The 23,657-nt window shown below is 42.1% G+C and overlaps 1 protein-coding gene across 1 annotated transcript; it reads right to left on the bottom strand.

Annotated features, from left to right (window-relative positions):
- Positions 1-325: 325 nt before the first annotated feature.
- On the bottom strand, positions 326-23,368 carry LOC106149908 (translation initiation factor IF-2-like). The gene is made up of 2 exons (XM_013520661.1): positions 23,284-23,368; positions 326-1,026 (listed from the first exon to the last, which is right to left on the bottom strand). Exon 2 carries the CDS (start codon positions 740-742, stop codon positions 326-328), a length of 417 nt encoding a protein of 138 aa, XP_013376115.1. The 5' UTR covers positions 743-1,026; positions 23,284-23,368.
- Positions 23,369-23,657: the final 289 nt, after the last annotated feature.

Below are 23,657 nucleotides of genomic sequence, written 5' to 3'. Positions count from 1 at the left end.
ACGCGCACACACGCACACGCACACACACACACACACACTCACACACACTCACACACACACGCACACACGCACGCACACACGCACACACGCACACACGCACACACACGCGCGCGCGCACACACACACTCACACACACGCGCGCACACACACGCACACACACACACGCGCGCACACACTCACACACACACACTCACACACACGTATCGGGCGCTGGCGGAGGGTGCGGTTCGCAGCTCCGCCTCTGCTCCATCCCCGCGCTGCGGGCGGGGGCGGGGCCGCGGGGAGGGGCGTCTGGAAGGAGAAAGACAAATTTAAAAGGAAAGATTTACGAGGCCATGAAGATGTTTCGCCCAGACTCCTGAGTGCAGTAGTATGACTTATTTATTCTATTTTCATTTGTAACCAAAACCTTCCCCGGCCGCCCATTGGCCCCAGCGGAGCGCGGAGAGCGACCGGCCGTCAGGCGGTGGTCGCCGGGCGGAGGAGCCGTGTGGCGTGATGCTGACGCTGCCCACTGACGAGCGAGCCGGGGCCCGGGGGAGCAGCTCGGAGCCGGAGCCCGGCGAGCGAGCGGGCGGGCAGCTGCGGAGCTGGCACAGGCGCCGGCCGGCGGGGCAGGCTGGGGAGCTGGCGGGGTGCAGAGCGCGATCCCGGGGTGCAAAGCGTTGCAGCGTACCGCTGCCCTCTGAGTCTGCTCCGAGCCCTCGACCCCGTCGCCCTCTCCACCGCCTGCCTCCCCCATCTCGGTGCAGAGAGAGGAGATGAAAAACGCCAAATGTCACTTCGTGGTCAGTGCCTTCGTGGGCAGCTGCTGTTCTCAAGGCAATCTATTGAATGCAGGGCTGCGGAGCCAGAAGAGAGCAGTGCTCTGGGAGTTGGGCCCGAGGTGGGGGCTTTGCGCACTGCCAGTGCGCGAGCTACCGAAGACCTCCAGGATCTCAGGGTCCACACTCCCCAAGTGCAGCACCCCAAGGAGAAGAGGTGCTCCTGTTTTCAGGATGGAGTCCTCTTCTGAGAAAATGAAACCTGGGAGGGAAAGGAAAGAAAAGCCTCAAGCTTCTGGGAACATCTTTGATCCCCTTTAGAACAGGGACCTCCATTCTCATTAATATACCCACTGATTGAGGACCGCAGAAATTTTTGCAAAGATTCCCCGTTCGAGAAAAATCAACGTCCTTCTAATGCAAAAACAAAATAAGACTTGACTCATCAGACTGTGTTAGCTGGGATGTGCCTCAGTGGTACCAGCCTTGCTTGGTGTGTGTAAGACCTTGGGCTTAATCCACAGCGCGCAAAACAAAAACACAAAAGTTGGGTGTACTCATGAGCCCTGCCCTGTTACTTTTTTGGATGATGTTCAAAACCCCGCGAAACTCTCACCGGTCTCTATCTTGTTATTACTACATAGAAACCCACAGTTCCTCACAGTCTTGTTGGTGAAGCAGTATCTTAATCCCCCCTGCTAAACCAGCAGGGCAGATGCTCCCAATCTGATGGCTACGGTATGGAGACTGATTGATGTATGGGTGACGCTCAGTGGCCCCACTCAGTGGCCTCAGTGGTCACAGCCCTCTTGGTTCTGCTAACCCATGAGTCTACGTCCCACCCCACCCCAATCTGGTTGAGAAGTTTTATCATTCCCGGTCTATAGGTGGAGCAAAACATGACTGGGTAGATGTGATTCCATGAGTCTATCTTACTACCTTTCGTGAGGAGAGACAGTGTAGTTGGAGACATACTGTTGCTTTGTCTGAGAATATCATATTATGAAATGTCATTATGAAACTAGCCTCGATTCTATCCCTAGAATAGAAGCTACAGAAATTAACTTCTAGTCCCAACTCTGATACTTGCTAGGTACACAAGTACTTAGGTCTGGGAGTTGTAGGTCTTGAGTTCTGAGGTTAGAATTATCACTTAGCAATTGACATAAAAACATCACATGCCTGTTTTAAATCCTATGGCTTCCTTTTGCCCTTGTAATGAAATCATAACCCCTTACCATGGAACTCAGAACTTTATGATCTGCCTTTTACTCATCTCTGTCACTATGTAGTCTGGCTCTGTCTCCCTTTCTCTCTCTGCTTCTCTCTCCACTTCTCTCTCTCTCTCTGCTCCTCTCTCTCTCTCTCTCTCTCTGCCTCTCACTTCCTACTCCCCAGCCACACCAGCCTCATTTTCATTCCTAAGTCCCCTAGACTTCTTTATACTTCATTCTCTTTGCATCTATTATCCCCTCTACCTACAATGTTCTAAAAGTATCCAGAGTTTGTTAATATTTTGGTCCTCAGCAAATACTGTTACAAAATGGGTCAGTTAAGGACAAGTATAGGGCAATAATAGAACAATGCCACCATTCCCCGTAAAACACAGATGGAGTATAAAAATTTGAAATTTAATATATTTTTAAAATCCAAGTAGTCATCAGGAGTGAAATAAGAATCCTTCCTTTGTTCATTAATTCATTCACTTAGCAGATCATTATCAAGCGCCTTCTATGCTGGACTTCACTATATTCATGCGTGACTTGTTTGCATTTGAATTACGTGAGCAAAGATGAGGAATAATCTATACAGTGTTTACAGCCTCCACAAGTTACCTTTCCTCATGTCAGCTCAAACGTCACCTCTTCAGAGATGTTTTCCTTGAGCGTCTTGTAAATGTAGCTCTTCTTGCCCTGTTTCTACTTTCTAACACAGAACTAACCCTGTCCTATCACTTGTGTAGAATTTACTGCAGTCTGAATTTGCTTATTTATATATTTATTTATGTGCCATCTATCTCCTTGCACTAGAATTGAAGTTGCATGGAGGCAGAAACCTTGTCTGCCTTAGGCACCAGCAGCACACAGGACAGTGCCTCGCCCACAGATGGTGCTGGGGAAATGTTTGCTAAGTGAATGAATTAACAAATCAGTGAATGAATATAATCTCAAACTAGAGATTTAACCTCAGTGAATATTAGTTCTGTCATCTGTAAAGTATAACCGACAACAAAATCCTGCCTGCTTCAAAGTGTTGATGAGAGTCTGAAATAAAATATGTATATAGGACTCAGTTTCCTAGAAAACAGAGCCTGAGGCAAGGATTAAAGACTGGTGTTTTACATGGAAGGGATAATCCGGGGACATTAAGAATGAGGGCAAAAGGAAGACAGAAAAAATAGGACAAGATAGAAAAGTGGATAGATTACCACACTGGCCGCTTTGTGTAAAACCACAAAGGGACACAACCAGTCACTTGGCAGGAGCACCCACTGGACCACAGGGACTTCTATGGGGAAACTCTATCTTGAAGTAAGCATCATCAAACTTGATCAATATTCATTCATGTGAGGGTTCACTGCCCACACTTTGGACTAGCTCATCTGGACTCTCTCTCTCCCCACTCCAGTTCTGCTACCCAGGAAGTCAGTTCCTGTGTCATGTGCTGTGGCATTTCATCCGAGTCTGCAAGCTGCTGGAAAATGCAGTCTCCAGGCCTGTAGCAGGCTGACCACACAGAAAATCCTTTAGGTTTGTGAGTGGCAGCTGAGAGTCCAGGTCAGGGGTAAGGATAAGAGAATCTCCCGAAGATGGGAAAACCCAGTGAGATTGAGAGGACACACACAAGGTATTTTTGATACAATATGAGAAAGCAATTTGAAGACTGTAAAGCCCTAAACAATGAAATGTGATGTTGTTTTATTGATCTTTTTTTAAAAAATCAAATGTCTTTCTACCTCATAGTCACTACATTTGTATCCGTTTGATAAGTTTTCAACTAGGCTTTTCTTTGGGCACCAGGAATCGAACTCACAACCTCACATTGCCAGGCAGGCACTGTGCCAATGAGCTATCCCCAGCCCTTCAACTAGGCTTTGCGAATGAAGTCTTCCCTGTTCCCAGTTATTGGTGAAAGCACCTCACTTCATTGCTTCACATAAATCCTTCTTATACAAAATAGGAAATTAAATACGTTTTGTTAAAGTGGGATGCTTTCCTTGCTATGTTTAGTTTATATTCTTGGGAGAAAGCAGCAAGTCTGAACAACCTATATCGGGGAGCTACTTCTCACATAAATTTCTGTGTCTCAATTCTCCTTTCAGCACTCCTTTCCTATAACATTGCCTTTCTTGACTGCATTCTTACATTATTTACACAGGGATCCATTTTAACACGCCTCCAACATACCATTAAATGTTATTGCTCACAGTGCTTGCCTGGCAAGCGCAAGGTTTTGAGTTCGATTCCCAGTACCAGAAAAAAGCCAAAAAAACAAAAAAATGTTATTGCTCAGTCTGTGTAAAGGTCAGAACAGAGAGCTTTCCTGTCCAGACACCTCTGTCAACAATTACATCACTTGTTGACATGTGGCCCCTCATTAGGACTTTCTACAAATCCAAGACTCAGTATTAGAGGTCAGTGCAGATTGGAGTCAGCCTGAGTTCGGGTTAACCTGAAATAAGAGCCTAAGAGATCATCAGTTTTTATTGTATTCCAGAGCTCAGTCAAATGAAATGCCTGGTGCTTGGTAGAATATACACACACACATACATACACACACATGTGCACATACACGTATCATATACATAACTCAGTAAATAAGTGACTGAACGAATGAACACAGAGTGAAAACTAAAACACAGACTGTAGAACCAAAATGCCCGGGCTCAAATCCCAGATTTATCATAAACCAGTTAGCATGACAGTGGACAGTTGCCTAAGCTCTTTGTGCCTCATCTGTCTTCGTCTTTCGTTGTTTGTTTTTGCTTACCATCTTACTTTTCACCTGTGAAATGGGAACAACAGTCACATCTACCTCACAGGATTGTTGTGACGATGAAATGATGCCTGAAATACAAATCTCTTGGCCCAGGGAGAGTCCTGTGCACAGCGCCCAGGAGATAAAGGCTGTTGCTGAGTACACACCTCGCTCTGCCCTGCCCATCCAAGCTGCCTTCACGCGTGAAATCAGACCTGAGTTTATACATGGGAAAAATCCAAAGTAAAACCTGCCTGGGAAGCTTTGTGTAGCTACTGAGTCTCCTTCTAGACATGACTTTTTTTTTTTTTTTGTCACTTTGTGACATACACTGTATTTTTAAGCATAGTAGTGTCAATTGATTGAAGTATTTTATTGAACCATTTTACTGCTCTTGTGCCCAGAGGCTTTTTAAAGCAAGAACTGATTTTTCAAATCAAATAAATGAATGTATATTTCTTGTACTGGAAGTGTAAGAGCACAAGCAACAGGACTAGAACTTCCCCTTCATCTGGGTGACTATTTGCTCAATAGCTGGATGTTTCCCTCAATGTTTAGGAGAGAGGCAGTAGAGTCAGGGCTGAACTTCCCCACCACTGTTGTCACATGCTGTCAGCCAGGTCCCTGATGTTACTCCCAGGATCTGGACCACACAGGAATTTGTCCATCTTCCTGGGGGAGAGACAGTCTGACCTCAGCCAATTCTTAAGGCCTTTTGACACCTACTGAGGTCACCTTTAATTAACAGTGAAATTCTACTCCCTATTCCCTGCAACTATACTGCACAATGAAAATCACCTTAATTTTAGTAACTTTGTCCTCTGCCCGAAATATAAACTGTTGGCTAATGGCACACTAAAGTTAAAGAACTTTAAAAATCAGCACCAGAGCCAGGCATGATGGCGCATGCCCGTGATCCCAGCTCTCAGGAAGCTGAAGCAGGAGGAGCACCAAGAGTTCAAGGTCAACCTGGGCTCTAGCAAGTTCAAGGCCAGCTTGAAATACATCACAAGACTTTGTCTCAGAAAACAAAACAAAACAAAACAAAAATCAACATAAGTAATAATGTAGAGCATTCTAACTTTACATATCTCCGGAAAGGACGCATGTTTACAGCATCAGTTTTGAAGAACTCTTGACAATAATTTATGGCCTTAAACCAAACCAAACCTAGGAGACAGGAGGAAAAGTTAAATAAGACCACAACAAATACCAAACATGCACGATGTGGGCAACTCTACAAGATAATTGGCCTAGTCTTATAAAAAGTGTGATATTATAGGAGAAAAAGAGGGGAACAGGGTCTACTCCAGATTAAAAGAGACTAGAAATACCAAATGCACTGTATGCATTTGGTATTGACCTTGAAATAATTTTGGTTTGAGAAATAAGAGTTCTATCAGTTTTACATGCCTATATCTGGTAATCTGACCAACTACTTTGAAGATAACAATATACAATATAATAACCATTGCTAATTTCCTATCATCTTGTTTTGAAATTCTGTATAATTTTTATTGTTTTTTATTCTCTTTAAAATAAAATATGTGTGTGTGTGTATAGCTTGGACACAACTGAGATAATTTGAGTTTAATTATTAGGTGATATTAGAGAATTATTGTTAGTGGGCCTTGATGTGGTTATACTAAAGGTTATTCTTATTATATGAAACAAATACTGAAGTATTTAAATATGAAATTACTTCCAAATGATCAGTAAAAACATCAGAAATTGTGGAGCCTTGATGGTTGGCATATGAGTAAAAAATTATGCTATCTTTTCACCTATTCATTGTACTTAAAAATGCTCAAAATAATGAAATTTTGAAGTGTAGGCTTTCCTGTGTGAACTGCCGAAATGATTAACAATGTGGGCATTTGGAACTCAGAATCCCACTGCATGAATTGAGGGTGGTTGGGAGAAGGCAGTGCATTTTTAAAACCTGGCTTCTGGGCCCTTTCCAGGGTACCTGTGACTTCACGGCAGTGTTGGTCACCTGTAAAGGAAATGTGTGTTAATGACTCTTTTCGTCCAACACTTCGCAGACATACAGTGCACAATATTTCATGTATGCGGGATGTCTGGCTCATCATCTATTAGACAGAGCCTCTCCAAATCTCCTTCACCTCCCAAGATCAAATGTCACGTGTCCTTGCTCTTCCATAATGTAGACTTCAGAGTCCTCGACCTGTTAAAACTGGGGTCATCTTCTTTTGTTTCTCATAAGAAGATTAGTTTCTAAATCCACGGTGATAGAATTTCTCAGCATAATAATTGACAAAGAAAATATATCTTGGAACCAAATACATAGTTTCATCACTGTGGTGGAGCGGGGGCCATTCATTTCATGAACGCAATAGAAAGCTGGGATTTGTTTACACTGTCAAGACCAGCCTGGTGTAGAGTATCTATGTCATCTACTGGTCATAATCGTTAAAGTTACTGTTGCAGTCACAAATAGATGGGGTCGGCCATAGTGTTAGTATTTTTATTGTGCCTCTCCACCGGTGTCAAAAGTACACAAATATACATGAAACTGTTCATAGTCAGGGCTCAGAACAGAACTAACAAACAAGGCCTGAACAACTGATGATATTTCTTATTATTTTTCTTTGGAGGATTTACTTCTTTGTAAACATTTCTGTCTGCCAATTTCTATAAAGAATTCTTCTAGCAAAATGAATTACTGCATTGCAGGACATCAGCATATAATCTCATCTGGATCCCTGCTCCTGACACATCTCACAGAGAGCGTACGTTATCCTTCCCCTTAAAAACTAAAATGAAAACTATGCACATTCATTCCATGCCACTTTTTCATTCTTCCTTTTGTTCCTTGGATTTTGTTAAATTTCCACTGAATGGCAAGTACTGTTCTAGGTACTAGAAGAGAGTAGATAATGTAGGAAAATCAACATCCCTGCTTCATGGGTTTATTCTCTCTTTGAGAGTACAGGAAGCTTCATCATGAATAAAGAACAATGACACTGGAAGTGAGAAGGACCTACTTTAAATACTGTGGTCCAGAATAGGTCTTTCCAAGGAGGTAAGCTTGGAGTCAGTCGTGTGGAGATGAGCAAGGACTTCCAGACACAAAACCAGCTAACGCAAATCCTTGAGCAGGCATAAGCCTGGTGGGTTTGAAAGACAGGAAGTGAACCCAAGTGACCGGAGTGTCATCAACAATACAGCAAACTGTAGATCTTAGTTAGGAGACTGACTGGCCTGTCTGCTGATTGCACTGGGCAGCCACTGAAGGGCTGCAAGCTGCAGAGTGGCATGATGTGATTTATACTTGAAAAAGACCTCTGAGAATGACATTGATGACCACAGATTCAGCCCAATGTGATGACCTTACATATTTAGCCTAAATTCTTCCTGCCACAATTAAAGTGTATTTTGCTCCTCACAGTGAACGGATGTTACCTGGTGCTCATATCAGTTCAAATACCTAATGGTGTATCAATCTCCGCGGAACACCAGGATGAATGTAGAATGAAGATCAAGAGGATGATCACCAACTTGAATTATACTCAGAGGTCACAGGCAGAAGTAATGGTCATGGCTGTTCTTTCTTTAACCCTCTCAAAGAGCCTTAATGTTTCACTGATCTCAAACCTCATCTCCCAACAAGGCAACTTGCACCATCAGCAACATTTCTATCTTGGAACGCAGTCTCCAAAAACCAGGGTGACATAAACGGATATTAAAATAGGATGGTGAGGCTTCTGGTGGACTCTCTCCCAATTGAATTGGTGAGAATTAGAAAAATAAAAACAAATTGTTTCAAGTCTCTGGAAATTGTCCTAAGGCCACAAATGAAATAGAGAAATACTTCTTCAATGTAATCTGCCAGATTTCATAAGAAGAGCAAGTCTGTGACATTTCAGCCACAGCCTACTCCGTTAATCCCTTCTTCCTCCCTCCCAGTCCCATGCAGAACCCTAAGCCTAGAATGTATGGGGCTCCTCTGCCCACAGTGTACCACCTGGAGTTATGGCTTCACCCTGGGAGAGGCATGGTGCATTCCCCTCCAACCTAGAGTCGGATTGGGGCTCCTTCCCCAGTCCTACACCAGTTGTGGCTCACTGAGAATACTGGGTCTTGGGACCCCTTGTCCCTGTTTGTTCACAGGAGAGGTTCTCAGGTGAAAGGACAGCCAATAAATCCGGGGGTTGGTATTGCCCTCCCCACCAGGGTCCATTTACAAAGCTAGAAATAACTCCTAGCTGGGGGGGCGGGGCACTGAGTGCTCTGTGTGCTGCCCGAGGGGGCTGCCTACGTGCAACAGAGTGGAGAATTCCATGCCTAAGGGTGTTATGGAAAGCAAGGGGGATCTTGGTGAGAAGTAATTAAGTAGAAGCTAGTAGCTCCAGGACACAAGTCAAACAGTAGAGCAGCCAGATGTTTAACAGGAAAGACCAGGACAAGCCCTCCTGGGATTATGGTCACCTCAGGGTGGAAACCTTGCTAAAATACAATCTTTGACCAAGCACTGACTTGGATAATAAGCTATCTTGAAGTATGGGGTGACTCCTAGGAAACAAAACTTAAAAATAAAACCACACTCACCCTGGCAAAGTGGAAGATTATAGGCATGCCCAAGGCTGTGTCCTTCTGGGAGTAATCATAGAGAGAACCTGCAAGCTATGAGCCCTCAGCTGAGCACAGGCACAAAAAAAAACAAATTCCCTGAGAGCAGCCTCTAAGTCACACATGCCGAAAGGTAAAAATAAAATCTAATTGGCTAGAGGAGTTCAAGTGCAACCTTTGACCAAAAAGTAGCCTATGCACATACTGAGCTAGAACACAAGAAACAGGTCCTGAGGTTGAGGTAACCAAGCTAAGATACAAAAGTGGGAGAAGACTCTAAGTCCATATGTCCAAAGGCTGAACATTGTGTGGGAAGTGAGTGTGAAGGGTTGCATTAAGTTACTAAGCAAAGGACCAAGCAGACAACAGCCACCACCACCTGGAGGGAGAGGAAAAGAGGAATTGGTATTCAGCGTAGCTGTAATATATTATCACAACATCCAGTTTCAACAAAAAAAATTGTGAGACATGCAAAGACAGTACAGCACACTTACACCTCAGATCTTGGTCTCTAATACCATTTTCCAAAAGAAATGGCATTAGAAAGAAAAAGACAAAAGAAAAGAAAGAAGGGAAAGGAAGGGAAGGGAAGGGAAGGGAAGGGAAAAAAGGGAAGGGGAGGAAGGAAGGGAAGGAGAGAAAGGAAGGAAGAGAGAAAGAAAGAGAAAGAAAGAAAGAAAGAAAGAAAGAAAGAAAGAAAGAAAGAAAGAAAGAAAGAAAGAAAGAAAAAGAAAGAACCTTTATAGAAATGTCTGACTGAAGAAATGGGGTGATAAATATACAAGATAAGCCAGGAACATCTTGTAGTGACAGAACGTAAGGAAGTACAACCCCCTCCCCCGAAAACAAAAGAACACCAACCTGTGTTAATAGAGACATGTCAAATGAACACAGGAGCCCACCAAAAGAGCTCCCAACAGCCAGAGCAAGAATAATTTGACCAATAAAATAAATAAAGTAGCATTAGTCTATAACCCCAGTATAGAAGAAATACCCACTAGCTCATACTGATGTAAAACAATGATTAAATATATTAATAACTGGGGGGAAGAGGGAAGTCTCCTAGTGGAAGAGTTTCAAAGAATTTATGTAGACATTCTGCCCTTACTAAATAGACTATCAATCGCCACTCCTTTAGTAAGGACATCTCATAATGACTCACTTCCAAAAAGTACTGTATGTAAGAGGGGAGGAATACAACCAAATGGTGGGAAAATCTGGCAAACACCATCTCAGCTGATCGTCAAGGTTAAGATCTACAGTGACAAATTCTGTTGATATTCTCTATCCTTCAGAAGACATAATGAAAATGGCACTTGAACTCCATGATTTCCTCTAAACCTCCCTAACTCTGGTCTAACTGTGAGAAAACATTAGATAAATTCCAATGGTGGAATCCCCTAGAAAAGATTTGACCTGTGCTTCTTGATCTTGAAATTGTCAAGGTTAACAAAAACAAGAAAAGCCTGAGAAACTGTCATAGCCAAGGGGAGCCTAAGGAGACATGAAAAATAAATGTAATGTATCTTGGACAGGATCCTAGAAGACCAATAACAAAAACATTAAGTAAAACCTAAGGAAAGCTGGGTCATATTCTCAAAAGAACTGGAAGCAAAGACTCCAACAGATATTTGTGTACTCATTCACAATAACCAAAAGGTAGAAATAACCCAAGTGTGCACTGATGGATAAGTGGATAAACAAAGTGTGGTATATACATGTAATGAAATATTATCCAGCTGCACAAAGGAAAGAAACGTGGACACATGTTACAATGTGGATGAAACATAAAGGCATTATGATGAGGGAAATAAGCCAGACAAAAAAAGATAAATGTTATACCGTATTGTGGGGCTCCACTTTATGAAGCTCAATACCTAAGTGGTCAGGTTTATAGAGACAAAAAATAGAAGGGTGGTTTCCAGGGGCTGAGAAGAAGGGGGAAGCTGGGGCTTATAGTTTCATAGGTACAAGAGTTTTGATTTGGGAAGATGAAGATGTTCTGGAGACAGATGGTGGTGATGTATGCACATCAACATGAAGATACTAATGCCATTTAAACTTTGCACTTAAAATGGTTTAGAATTCTAAAGTTTATGTTATATCTTCCATAATTTTTAAAACCAGAGAGATCTGAATGAACTGTGGAATTAAGCTAATGATAACATATCAATGCTAGTTTTTTAAACTGTGATAAATGTACCATACTCATCCAAGATGTTCCTACCAGGGAAAAATGAGAAGCAGGATACATGGGAACTCTACCACTTTCTCAATTCCCTGTAAATCTAAAAAGTTCTAAAACATAAAGTTTGAATTTTTTATTTCAAAAAAGGGTATCAGTAAGAGAAATAGGAAAAATGTATGACATAGGATATATAGAAAACAAATTTAAATGACAACACAAATCTAACCATGTTGAGGATAACATTAAATGTGAATAAATTAAACAATCCAATGAAAAGAAAGAGATTATGAGATTGGATTTAAACTAACAAGACCCAACCATATGCTGTTTTTAGGGGATATATTTTAGACGGAAAGATACAGGTTGAAAGTAAAAGGAAGAAAGAATATACAAACAGATATAAAATAGCAGTCATAAGAGAGCTGGAGTGATTTATACAATACCAGACAGAATAACTATAGCAATGACTCTGTTTGCTGCACCAAGTGCTATGCACCCATCCCTGCAGGGTAGGCCTCACAGAAAATGTGGCTCAGATGTTCAGGCAGTGACACCAGACCTTACACCAATAGGGTCTGTAACAGTTTACCACCTACAAAATGAGGCTTTCTGAGGGATAGAGATAGGCAACTAGGGATAGAGATAAGGATAAGGATAGAGATGGGAGAGGGAGAGGGAGAGGGAGAGACGGAGGGAGAGGGAGAGGGGGAGGGAGAGGGGGAGGGAGAGGGATTCTACCCCTAGTACCAAAAAAACAAAAAAGCCTGTAAAACAGTATACTGTCTGACACCAGCAGCAACCTCATGTTTACTGTGTTTCTCCATGACACTGAGATGCCACATTAAGTGGTTGACCCCTGCATCTGGGTTTACATGAGTAAACTCTGTGATGTTCACATGAGGATGAAATCATCTAGTGACACATTTCTCATCACTTAACCTTGTTAAGCGACACACGACTGTACAATCGCAAACTGTCTCTCTAAGAGCTCGTTCAGTTCAGTGGAGTGAACGTACGCTGATTGACATGCGCAGAGAGTGCTCAGGGAGCACTGAGAATCTGACGTTTGCACAAAACCTTGAAGGACAGATTGTCTTCATGAAAGAAGGAAGAGCAAGTGCAGAGAGGCCAGGGAGCGGAGAAGGCATGATGGGTTCAGGGAATCAGAAGAGGCTTCATATGCAGCCGGTGCTCTTGCCTAGATAAAAAGTGCAGGAAGTGGGTTGTAGGCAAGTATAAGCTTATCCTGGACATGTTTTTCTTTTTGTTTTTTAATGCCATTACCTTGAAGGAAATACGGAGTCACAGAAGGATTTTTTTTTAAATGCTGGCCGGAAGCATTTGCATTTTTAACAAACTCCATCTTGGAAGTGGTGTGGATGATGGACAGGGATCAGAAGGGAGACACTGTTTCAGGCTAGATACTGAAACAGACCAAGCAGGAGATAAGGAGGGCCCGGCTCAGAGCGGGGCAGGACCAGCGGCAATGGTGGCAGAAGGGACAACGGGGATAGCTTCACAGGGGAGCGACCTGACAGAAGAGAAGTGCCATAAAAGCTCTGAGTTTGTAACATGTAGTCACTATGGTGGGCCCATAACTGAAGGCCTAGTCCTTGATCATCTGATGTGTGTGTGATGTGAGACGCTCGTATTTCCACACTGGGACGCATGACCTCCGAGAGGCACTGCGGCAGAGAAGTGAGGAGGGAGACAGAATCAGCAGCTCACTGGCCAAAGCTTCACCTCACTCCAGTGTAACACACTTAGTGAGCACTAGTCCTCCACACCACAGTGGTAAATTCTGTGAGCACGGAAACGAAAGGGGCCTGGGAGGAATTCACAGGACTCTTCAACCTATTCTAGAATAGGTAAATATTTTTTAAAACCTGAAATGACTATGGCAAATGAACTCTTGGTAATGTTGAGTAGTGGATGATTATCACATTATTCTCCCTGTGTGTTTGTTTGTATCCTCTCATTAATTTTTTAAAACCTTTTTCCATTCCCCTCTCACTCCAACACTTGCATGAGTAGCCCGCACTTGATACTCAGCTGTGGATCTTTACAGGGAAGACTGATCCTATTGTTTTTTACAACACCCTAAAATCACAACATTCTGGCTATGATTTTCTCATAATCACGAGTTTTACCTTCCTTCCACATGAAAGCTAGTGAAGGGAGCATATTGTTGGTGATTGTTGATCATCAGTTATTTCCTGAGAATAGCAGCTACATGTGGTTTGCATCCAGGTGCAACTTCTTTTCTTCAGCAAACATTGACCGAATGTTTTCAAGCACCAGGCGCTATTACAGTTTCTTGGGACAAACAAGATCCATGTTCTCGTGAAATTTATATTGTGGAGAAAGAACAGATGGTAAACGTGAAACAAAAATAAACAAAATAATGTCAGGGCAATAAGATCTGTGAAAATATAAAACAGGGTAATGAGATTGTACTATAGTTTTGATCTGGAATTCCTCCAAAGTTCCATGTGTTTAAAACTTGCCGGGCTCTTTTGGTGGAATTCTTTAAGGGATTGGGACTAATAGGAGGTTTTAAGTCACAGGGAGTCTACCTTCAGAAAGCACTGTGGAATGCTGGTGTCTTTCTTCTTTCCTTCTTTCACTTCCCAGCAAACATGAGATGAGAAGCTCACTCCACCATGTATTCCCTGCCATAATGTGCAGCCTCATTACAGGCCCAAAGCAACAAAGCCAACCCACCGTGGACTGACACATCCAAAACTATAAGCCAAAAATAACCCTGTTCTCTTCACAAGGTTATTACCTCAGATATTTGTTACAGCAATGAAAAGCTAACTGACACACATGGAGGATGATTGGAATACTGACTATTGTTGGTTAGGGAGCTGGAAACTGAGTGACAGGAAGAGGACAGTCATAATGAAATCTGAGGACAGAGTATTCCGGGTAGAAGGAATTCCTAGCCTTCTCTAGACTCCATAGCTAATGCTCTATCAACCTCCACTCCAACACTGCATCCCATGGTATGACTCAGGAAATAACTGTTAACTAAACAAAATGTTCTCTCCTAAGAAGCACAGAGTTGTAGAAAAACAAATAGTCATCAAACACTTCACTCTGATATGTATATACCTCACATACATTAAGATACAACCCACTAATGTGACAAGGAAAAAATTCTGCTAGTTTTCATGCATGAGATAATAATTTCCCTTCCATCTTGTATGTCACCGATCTTACATGAATTAAGCATAGTTGAATATGTGGTTGAATACAGGAGGTTAATTGATGTCCTTTTCTTCTTTATTTACAGGAATACTGTTTTCAATTAACTTTGTTCTCTGCATTTCTTGGCAAAAGTATAACCTATAACACATTTTTCCTAGAAGAAAGGAAATGTGTTATTTTCTTCTTTTTCTTAAGAGACAAACTTACTCACTTTTTTTAAACTAGGAATTAATATTTTGCAGTTGTTCTAGAAAAATGACCAAAAAAAAAAAAAAAAGAGGACACTGAGTTTAAGGGGATGCACACAGGAGTAGCATGCTAACACAACTCCTAACAACAACTAATACTTACTTTCTACATGCCAAGAACTGTGCTAAACATTTAGCACACTGCTGTTGGAATTTTGCAACTAAGGAAACAGAGGCTTAGAAAGTTAACATAACTTGTCTATGGCTACACGGCTTTGGAAGGAGAAAGTGAACTCAAGCAATCCAATTCCATATTTGCAGAGCAAAAATCGCACTACACCTCCATAACTGCACCATGCCACCTAAATGGGCAGAGGGAGAGTGGAATTAAGAAGACTGCTAAAGAATGTGAAAGAAAAGGAGGCAGCAGAAGTAGTGTGAGAAGAGAGGTTGTGAGAAGCTGCCAGTCGTGCCACACATGCCTCTGAGAGCGAGTTTCTTCTTGAGTCTGCGCCCTCAGTGTCTCTTGCCTCAAGCTTGTCCTGGCTCTGGGAAGGTGGAGTTTGAATAGAAGATGAGAACAGATGGGTGGGAGAGGACTGGGGGCCTCCTGGGTTGCACTGAGAACTTTTACTCTGAATGGGATGGGAAGGTGGTGGAGGGTGTTGAGGAAAGGACAGCATGGTCTAATTTTAGCATGCAGCTTGGGCTGTAGGCTGATAACAGAGTGTAGGAGGATGAGGGCAGGTTCGAAGAAACCAGCTGAGAAACCACTGCAATAATCTAGGCAAAGAGTGAGAGTAGCTGGGGCCAGGTGGCAGTGGGATGGTGAGAAGTAGTGAAATTCTGGAAAGCAGAGCTCATGTCATTTGCTGCGGGACCACATGTGGGAAGTGAGAGAAAGAGAGGGGAAGCATTTACCCAATGCCGAGTACTCTGAGGTCTGACAAAAAGGTGATTGAACTTAGAGCTTAAATGGCGCCGACTGCTCTTGGTGAGAGTATTCTCCGGGAAGAAGTGGGCGTGGGAGTAGGGTGGAACTAAATTGAGTAATAAATGAAAGATAAGGAAATCGAAGTAATGAGTATAAATGACAAGTGTGTATACACAGAAAGGAAACTTGGTGGTTATAGCACTGTAGGCCAAGGAAAAGTTTTATTTTTATATAAAGAAATATAGTATATAGAGAGAAGATAGAAGAGAACTGAGTATGTTTGTGTGATGAGACAAGAAATCAATAGGAAAGGAGTGATTCCTGTACCTACTAGGTAGAGGAAAGGGTGATTAATAAAGTGACTCTTCTGAAAGGATAGGAATGGGCTTGGCTGCAGCTGAAAGCACCTATAAAAAGGGCTGGGTCCAAATACAGGGGCTGTTGGAGGCTAGAAGGAAGGTAAGGTGTGGCTGCCACTGTTTCAAGGGTGAGGAAGAGGTTCCTGCTCAGATGGCTATACGTACTCCTGTGGATTAGGGTAAGAAGAGTGAACACTGCAAACATTCATTCAGGAAAAAGAAGGATAGGATTATGGGTAACAGTGGGGACCCTCAAAAGCTGCGGATAGCAAATATGTAGCTGAACCAATTCACAGTTGTGAGAAATACTTACATAGCAATAACACACTTGTGCAATAGAATTTCAATCCAGTGATATGGTGAACCCCATCCTTGATTCCTATAGACTGGTAAAATAAATCTACAGAGCTAAAGACAAGTTCTGCATATTTAAGATGGAGTGGGACCCAGGCTTTTCCATTTAAGTTAGGTATCATTCATAACTACACCAAAGCCTTGTGCTAAAATAGGTTTAGGTCAACTTCAGATTTATTTCACTAAAGACTCCCAAATCCTCTGCCTCTTTACACACTGTTTGCAAGAATATGTGCACTTAGGTTTTCAGTCATGGGCTTTTCAACATCCAATTTCTCTGGTAATAACAGATATCACAAAATTATGAAAATTGTTCATCTCACCTCATTTTAACTTTTTAAAAGCCAATATTATTTGGTCTTTACTTGAAATGTAAATCTTGAAATTAAACCATTTCATTCTGGAAACTTTTCCTGCTTACCCTTAAGATTTCTTTGTCTTTCCGTTTAAGAAAGAGATAATTAAATGTAGCAGAAAACTGGCTTATCTTTGCAGTAGTTGCACAATTTATTTTTTCCACTGGGCGATGTGCTTAGCAACTTGAACAGTAAGCCTTCAATTAAGATTATATTAATATCATAATATGTAAAAAAAATAAACCACTCTGAAAGTTCAAAATAATAACAGTAACATTTCCCTCATATAAAACCTTGTATCTCAAGATCTCAGTGCACTTTCCCAACAAGCACAAGTACCCTGCACTACCACTTTGCAAGGGGCCAGTTAAAATGCTGCCTTCACCTATTCATGGTTCAAAATACTAGTAAAGATCAATGGAAAGCAAAGCAAATGTCTAATGTAATCATGATTTTCATTCTTAATGTTTCCTGTAGCAGCATTTATCATCTTTAAGAGGAGGAGACCTCGAGTCTGTAGGAAGCCCGAAGTGGATGTCTCTCTCTGCCGTAGCTGAGGAGCAGGGAAGGTTGTAGCTCTGGCAAACTCCCACACATGTGACAGAGACCTGTATCTCTCACAAAGAGACACACACTCACACTGAAGCAAATGGCTAGAAATGAAGCTGAGCCTTCTTCTGCAGCAAGAGCCACGAGGAATGCTCCTCAAGCATCTCAGAGGCTGCAAGGCAAACCAGCCACATGAGGGCCCGCCCAGAACAAAGCCCAGGTTACAGTGAGCCTTAGCACAGGGGGAGAGGGGTTGCAGCATGAGGTTCCCAGGGCTTGGAACCCGTATTTTTAGGTTGTTTCAGGTGATTGTAGGGTGCAGAAAAGGAAACTGTTTTGGCCTGAACCATACACATAAACTCACCATGAGGTCTAGGCTAACTTCCCTTTCTCCTTTGGACCTCAGTGTCTGCTTCTCTAAAAATGAGGAAACTGTATCATCACACCAGGAAGACTTCTTCCTCCTCCAACACCCCGGGAAACACTCGTAGTCATTATTTCCTGGTCCCTCAAGAGACCTGAAGAGCGTCTTACTGTTCTCCATAGAGTATTTCAGGTTCCGAAAGAAGTCTGGTAAGTTCTCCAGCATGTTTCAGCACTACATTTCTGCCCATTGGAAAGGACAGACCAGTGCCCGTGGAGAGGAAACTTACGCCTCTTTCCATCCTTAAGAACTGAGAATGTCCACAAAGCGCATTTTAGCAACGTGTAAACACTTGGGTGGGAAAGTCAGCAGAGGCTCTTCTCTAACCATTTCTAGCCTCCAAGAAATGCCTAGCTTAGTCACAAGGGACAACTCTCCCAAGCATTCCCTTGTTGGAAATGCCATCCCTTAAAGCATCTTTTTCCGCAAATCACATCTCAGAGAATCCCTTATTACAAAAGCAAGTGAAATCCATAACCATGTCAGCTTTGCTTCTCATCTGAAAATAAGGGGAATAATAAAGACAACCTTTCCAGAGCTGGATCAGCCTAATATAAACTGAAAGGAACTGTAAAACTAATATAAGACATTTTGGGGCAGGGAGACCAAAAAAAGACCCGTGAGAATGATGAGAATGACTAGTAGATGCTCAGATCCAAGCAGTGACTACTACACATCAATGTTTCTACTTTGCCTTTGACAAGGTGTAAGGGAGAAAGAGATTGTCTCCACCTTCTTCTTTTAACCGATGCCATTGAAAACCAAGTTTTGTTCTACTGTACAGAAAGTCTGGTAGAAGAATCTTACTCTCTTCAGATGGTGCTAGAGAAAACAAAATCCAGACACATCGAAGCAGAAAGATGAGACACTAAAGAAAAAAACAAAACTAAACAAAGAAACCTCTGTAGGCTTAAGAGGAAGCAGGTGCTGAGTAAAAGAATTTTTAGATTGGGACAAAAGAAACAGCTATAGGGGGTAAAGGGAAGTTGGTTCTTTCTATTTCCAGAGAAAATGGGAAATTGTTTAGTTAAATATTAAGTCTCTATCAGTGCAGAACTAGATCTACCAGTCTAGTATTACTCTTTAAATTTATGTTCCTCAAGTGTTTTGGCATGGATATTTTCCACTTTCACCTTACGTATTAACTGTGTATCTAAAACCAATGTCTGTAAAAATAAACCAGACTAGGGAATACAATGGCTTTATAAAAGAAATCACTTTCCTATGACACTGAAAATGTTATTTATAAAAGTGTTTTTATAGAAACTTTCAGGAGCACAATTATTATAGAAAGTGAATATTTCTGGGCTCAGCCATCCAGAAACTAGTCAAAATATATAACATAATGTTGTTCAAAGAAGTTGCACATTTATATCAAAAATGCCTTTATACATTTTTTAAAAATTTACTGTTCATGGATTAGGTTTTACCTAAAATCATATTATTTACAGTTGTATTCATTCCACTGATACTGACACATAAACCATCTTGCTCTTTATAAATCAAGTCAGCACTATTGCAGGATTTTTGCTTTTGTTTTTGTTTTTAGTTTTTGGTATTTTTGAGATAGCATCTCATTATGCAGTTCAGATTGGCCTTGAACTCACTATGCGGCCCTAGCTGGCCTTAAACTCATGGCAATCATCCTGTCTCAGCCTCCCAAGTGCTAGAATTACAGGCCTGTGCCACCATGCCTGGCATAAAACCCAGATTCTTTAGATCACAGATGGATTGGCTTCATCTTCTAACAATCCAGTGACCTGTAGCAGAGATTCCCCAGATGGTATCAATCAAATGACCAACTGTCCAGGTTTGCCTAAGACTGAGGTATTTCTTAAGGTGTACTATTCTTCAGTGCTTAACTCAGTTCTCAGGCAAATCTAGATATGTCAGTCACCCTAAGACTTCAGGGAAAGTTGAAATCAGTAAATCATGCAAGTATTATAAACACATGCTTGCCCGTCTTTCTCTCTCTCCTTTCCCATCCTGTCTCACTGGTTCAGGGCAGCTTTCCAACCTGCTGACTAAGAACCAGACTGGCTTTCAAATAGGTAGGGACATACGGCTCAGCTTTGCCACGACTTTTTTTGCTTTTAATCTTGAATGATTGACTTCTCCAGTCTCATTTCCTTATTTGTGAAGTGCTGGAAACTATCACAGTGCAATGATTGAGAACATGCATGTAAAGTATTCACCACCGTGCTGGCCACATGTGTCCATTGCTACCCATGGGAGCCCTGTGGTCGCTAGCATCTCACCATTATGAATATTGCAGACTTCCCATGTTCCACTGCAGGAACTCTGATGTCTGCCTATGCTACACACCAGGGGCATCAAATCACAGTTCATTCACTGAGTTGTGCAAAGATCAAGCCTTAGCCTTCAGTAGTGTTAAGATAAGACGTGGGTATAACTGAAGCAACAACACCTTGTTCACTCAGAGCTTTTTCCACTTTTTCATCGAGCCTTTTCAACTAAAGATTTTGCACTATTGCTCACATATGTACAACATACACACAAACACAGACAAACAAAGACACTCATCACATGAACACACACAGGTCATTATATTATTGAGTTGATAAGCACATTTTTCCCTTTATTTCTTGACTATTTAGGAAATACAAGAAAAATAATGTGGCTCTGAAGAGGGGAATTAAGGAGACAGAACCAGGCACAGGGAATGTAGCTCAGTGACACAGTGCCTGCCTGGCAAGCAGTAGGTCCTGAGTTTGATTCCCAATATCAGGAAAGAAAAAAAAAAAAAAAAACGAGACAGAGCCAGTGAACAGAGGACAAGGGGAAGACTAGGGAACAGAATGTGCAGACAGTAAGGTTTTTGCCACAGAGTTACTGCTAAAAGCAGCTAGAAGTCTCACATCTCCCACACGTGTGACCTCCTGGCAATTCCCCTGGGGAGTCCCGCCTCAGAAAACCTTTAGCCCCAGAATCAAGAGGAAGCTGAGCTTGGTAAATTTCCAAACACAGGGCCAGGTGAGTGACCAAACGCCTGGAAAGACGGGCCTGGTCAAGTCTCTAAATGGGCCTCCCCTTCCTGCCCTGGCAGCCACAAAGAAGAGCTGAGCCAAGAGGTGGGAGAGATGAGGCCAGAGAGGGTTGCCGGCATTTCCTTTTGTCTCTCAGCTTCTGTGTTTGAAATGAAGGAATCTGAGGCCTTCTGTGACCGCTCCTGTCTGGGATTCTTTCCTCAAGAGGTGTTCTTAATTTGTGAAGACTGCCAGGAAACTGCGTGAGTCATGGCTTCTGAGCAGACAGCATTCAGCTTTAGAAATTCCCAGAGATATGACTTGTTTATAGGAAAGGAAACAGAGCTATTCTGAGCTGCCAGGGGAAGAGGAAAGCACTGCTCTTTTTTTTTTTTTTTTTAATTCTGTGTTGAAAGGTCATTCACGCGGCCCAAGCGGCAACAAGAACCCAGTGTAGACACCCATGTTAGTAGTTCCTTTGTCTAGATTTTAGAGGATATTTTGGGGATTGGCGTTTTAAAAATGCAAGTCCCACAATTTTGAAATTCCACTCTCAGTCCTCAGTCCAAACACGTAACAAACTTCGAGTGGGAGCCGGTGGAGCTGGGGCTGAGAGAGTGGGAGGCAAAAAAGCACCTCCTCTGACAACTTTCTAATTTTCCATTTGTGAGCAGGCCCCTGTTTATTATCCCTCCCATCTGGGCTGCCTTCTCCAATGTCTTTTCTTCATCGTGTTAACAACCATGATGTTCAGAGCCACCAAGTTTGGAGAATGTGCCTATGGAGGGAAAGACAGAGGATCCCCAGTCCTGCAACCCTTGCTTCTGCATTGCCCCACTTTCTTGGGAGTTAAACGTGGTTCAGACTCATAAAGTCACAGTGTACTCGTGTGTCATAGTCAGCAGACCCAGTCACCTGACCCCAGAGATTGACTTCCAAGGAGAACATAGTCTGCTGAGGATTCACAGATTCCACAATAATTAACCTGTGTGATAATTTCATAGCTACCACATCTGATAAAAGCGACACCTTTTTCTAATTATAAACATTTCAATAGATATAAAAGTTTACCCCTTTAATGTGCTAAAGATGTTCTTTGCTTAAAATAAAGCTCATACTTAATAGGCAACCAAACATTCAAACACAGAAATAAACACAAAATGTCTTTTGGTATCATTATGGCTTTAGATTCTGTGACTAATGCAATAAGTTGTGAAACAAAAAGGACACATTTTGTGAGCTAAGGTGCTAAAGTAGCTGAATGTCACACAATGTATACCATAAAAACTGAGTGAGCTAAGAGATGTCTCTATTGGTAAAGACTAATAAAGTGGCTTGAAATAACTTAAATATGTAAAAAACAAATACCCAGATAGCACAATTTAGAAAGAGAAGCCATTCAGATGCAACAAATTAAAAATACCTACTGTTATGGTTTATGTCTGTGTGTCCCCCCAAAGCCTCCTGCGGATATGGGGCAGGCTATTAGAGTTGAATATGGGTGTGAGAGCTGCACCCGCCCAGTAGTGGATAGTTTGCATATGTAAGGGAGAGGAAGGAGCTGCTTGAGGCTATTCCTCCCCTATTCCGCCCTGGTGTGTGTGCTTGCAGCTGAGCTGTGTTCTGCCGCCCTGAGATGCAGCCCTCTGCCACGTGCCACTCTGCCTTATAATCATGCCTAGTATGGATTGAAACCTCCACAAACTGTAAGCGAAATAAACCTTTCCTTCCTTAATTTTGGGCATCAGGTATTTTGTCCCAGCAGTGAGAGAAAAGTAACCAAGACAATATATATATACAAATTCTGAGGGATCAGTCCTACACACATCAGAGACTCTTACGAAAACTGAAACTGAAAACTTGATATAAATGTAAAAAATATAAACAAAACGGCAACAATCAAATGTCTACAAGTAGACTCTGTTATGCATGTGTCCCATTTTACAGATGGCTTCATAGTTTACAAAGCTTTTCACCTGCATTACCTTTTATGCTTCAGAATCAAGCTATGGAACAATTAGTTTTATTATCTCCATTCTTTTTTATTAAAAAAATGATACCCAGGAATCCATTGACCTGTCCAACATCAGAAAATAAACCCACTCCTCAATCTAGAATTTCTGACTTCCTATTCCTTTCTACAGGTATTCTATTGTTCTCACAACAGTGAATGGGTTTTTTCCCTAACAATGCTGAATCTTTGGAGAAAAAAAATATTTAGACTTGCATCTTACACCATATTGTTTGTTTATTTACAATAAATAAACATAAATATATAGTTGTTTAAAGAAATAAATACTGAAAATCAAATCATAGAAAACCTGGAAAAATAAATATCAATGCAGTGGCACGATGTTGAACTAATACCTCTGAGGTCCCTCACCAAGCCTACTCACCTCCAGGGAAGCTATGATGCGTCTTATTACTCCTCTGCCCCAATTCTGCTATCCTCACACAGCCCAGACAAATTTTCCATTATCATCACTAAGACACTGCAGTCCCCAAAGTGAAATTGAAACACTAGCACAGAGATCCCAACCCTGGGGCCACAGATTAGTACCTGTCCCTAGCCCACTAGGAAATGGGTCACACGGCAGAAGGTGACTCGTGGCAAGAAAGCAAGGCATCATCTGTATTTACAGCTGTCCTCCCTCACTCACTCACATTGCCACCTGAGCTCTGCCTCCTGTCTCATCAGCAGAGGTGTCAGATTTTCACAGGAGCTCCAACCTACTGTGAACTGCACATGTGAGGGATCTAGGCTGGGTGC

Source organism: Chinchilla lanigera, unplaced genomic scaffold (genome assembly GCF_000276665.1).
Source record: "Chinchilla lanigera isolate Chin_1 unplaced genomic scaffold, ChiLan1.0 scaffold00056, whole genome shotgun sequence".
Classification (NCBI taxonomy): Eukaryota; Metazoa; Chordata; class Mammalia; order Rodentia; family Chinchillidae; genus Chinchilla; species Chinchilla lanigera.
The sequence above is the reverse complement of the archived record's forward strand: the minus strand, read 5'-3'. Positions and strand labels throughout refer to the sequence as shown.

Bases quoted from the DNA above. Each gene is read 5' to 3' on its own strand.
- LOC106149908 (XM_013520661.1), bottom strand. From the start codon at position 742: ATGGGGGAGGCAGGCGGTGGAGAGGGCGACGGGGTCGAGGGCTCGGAG.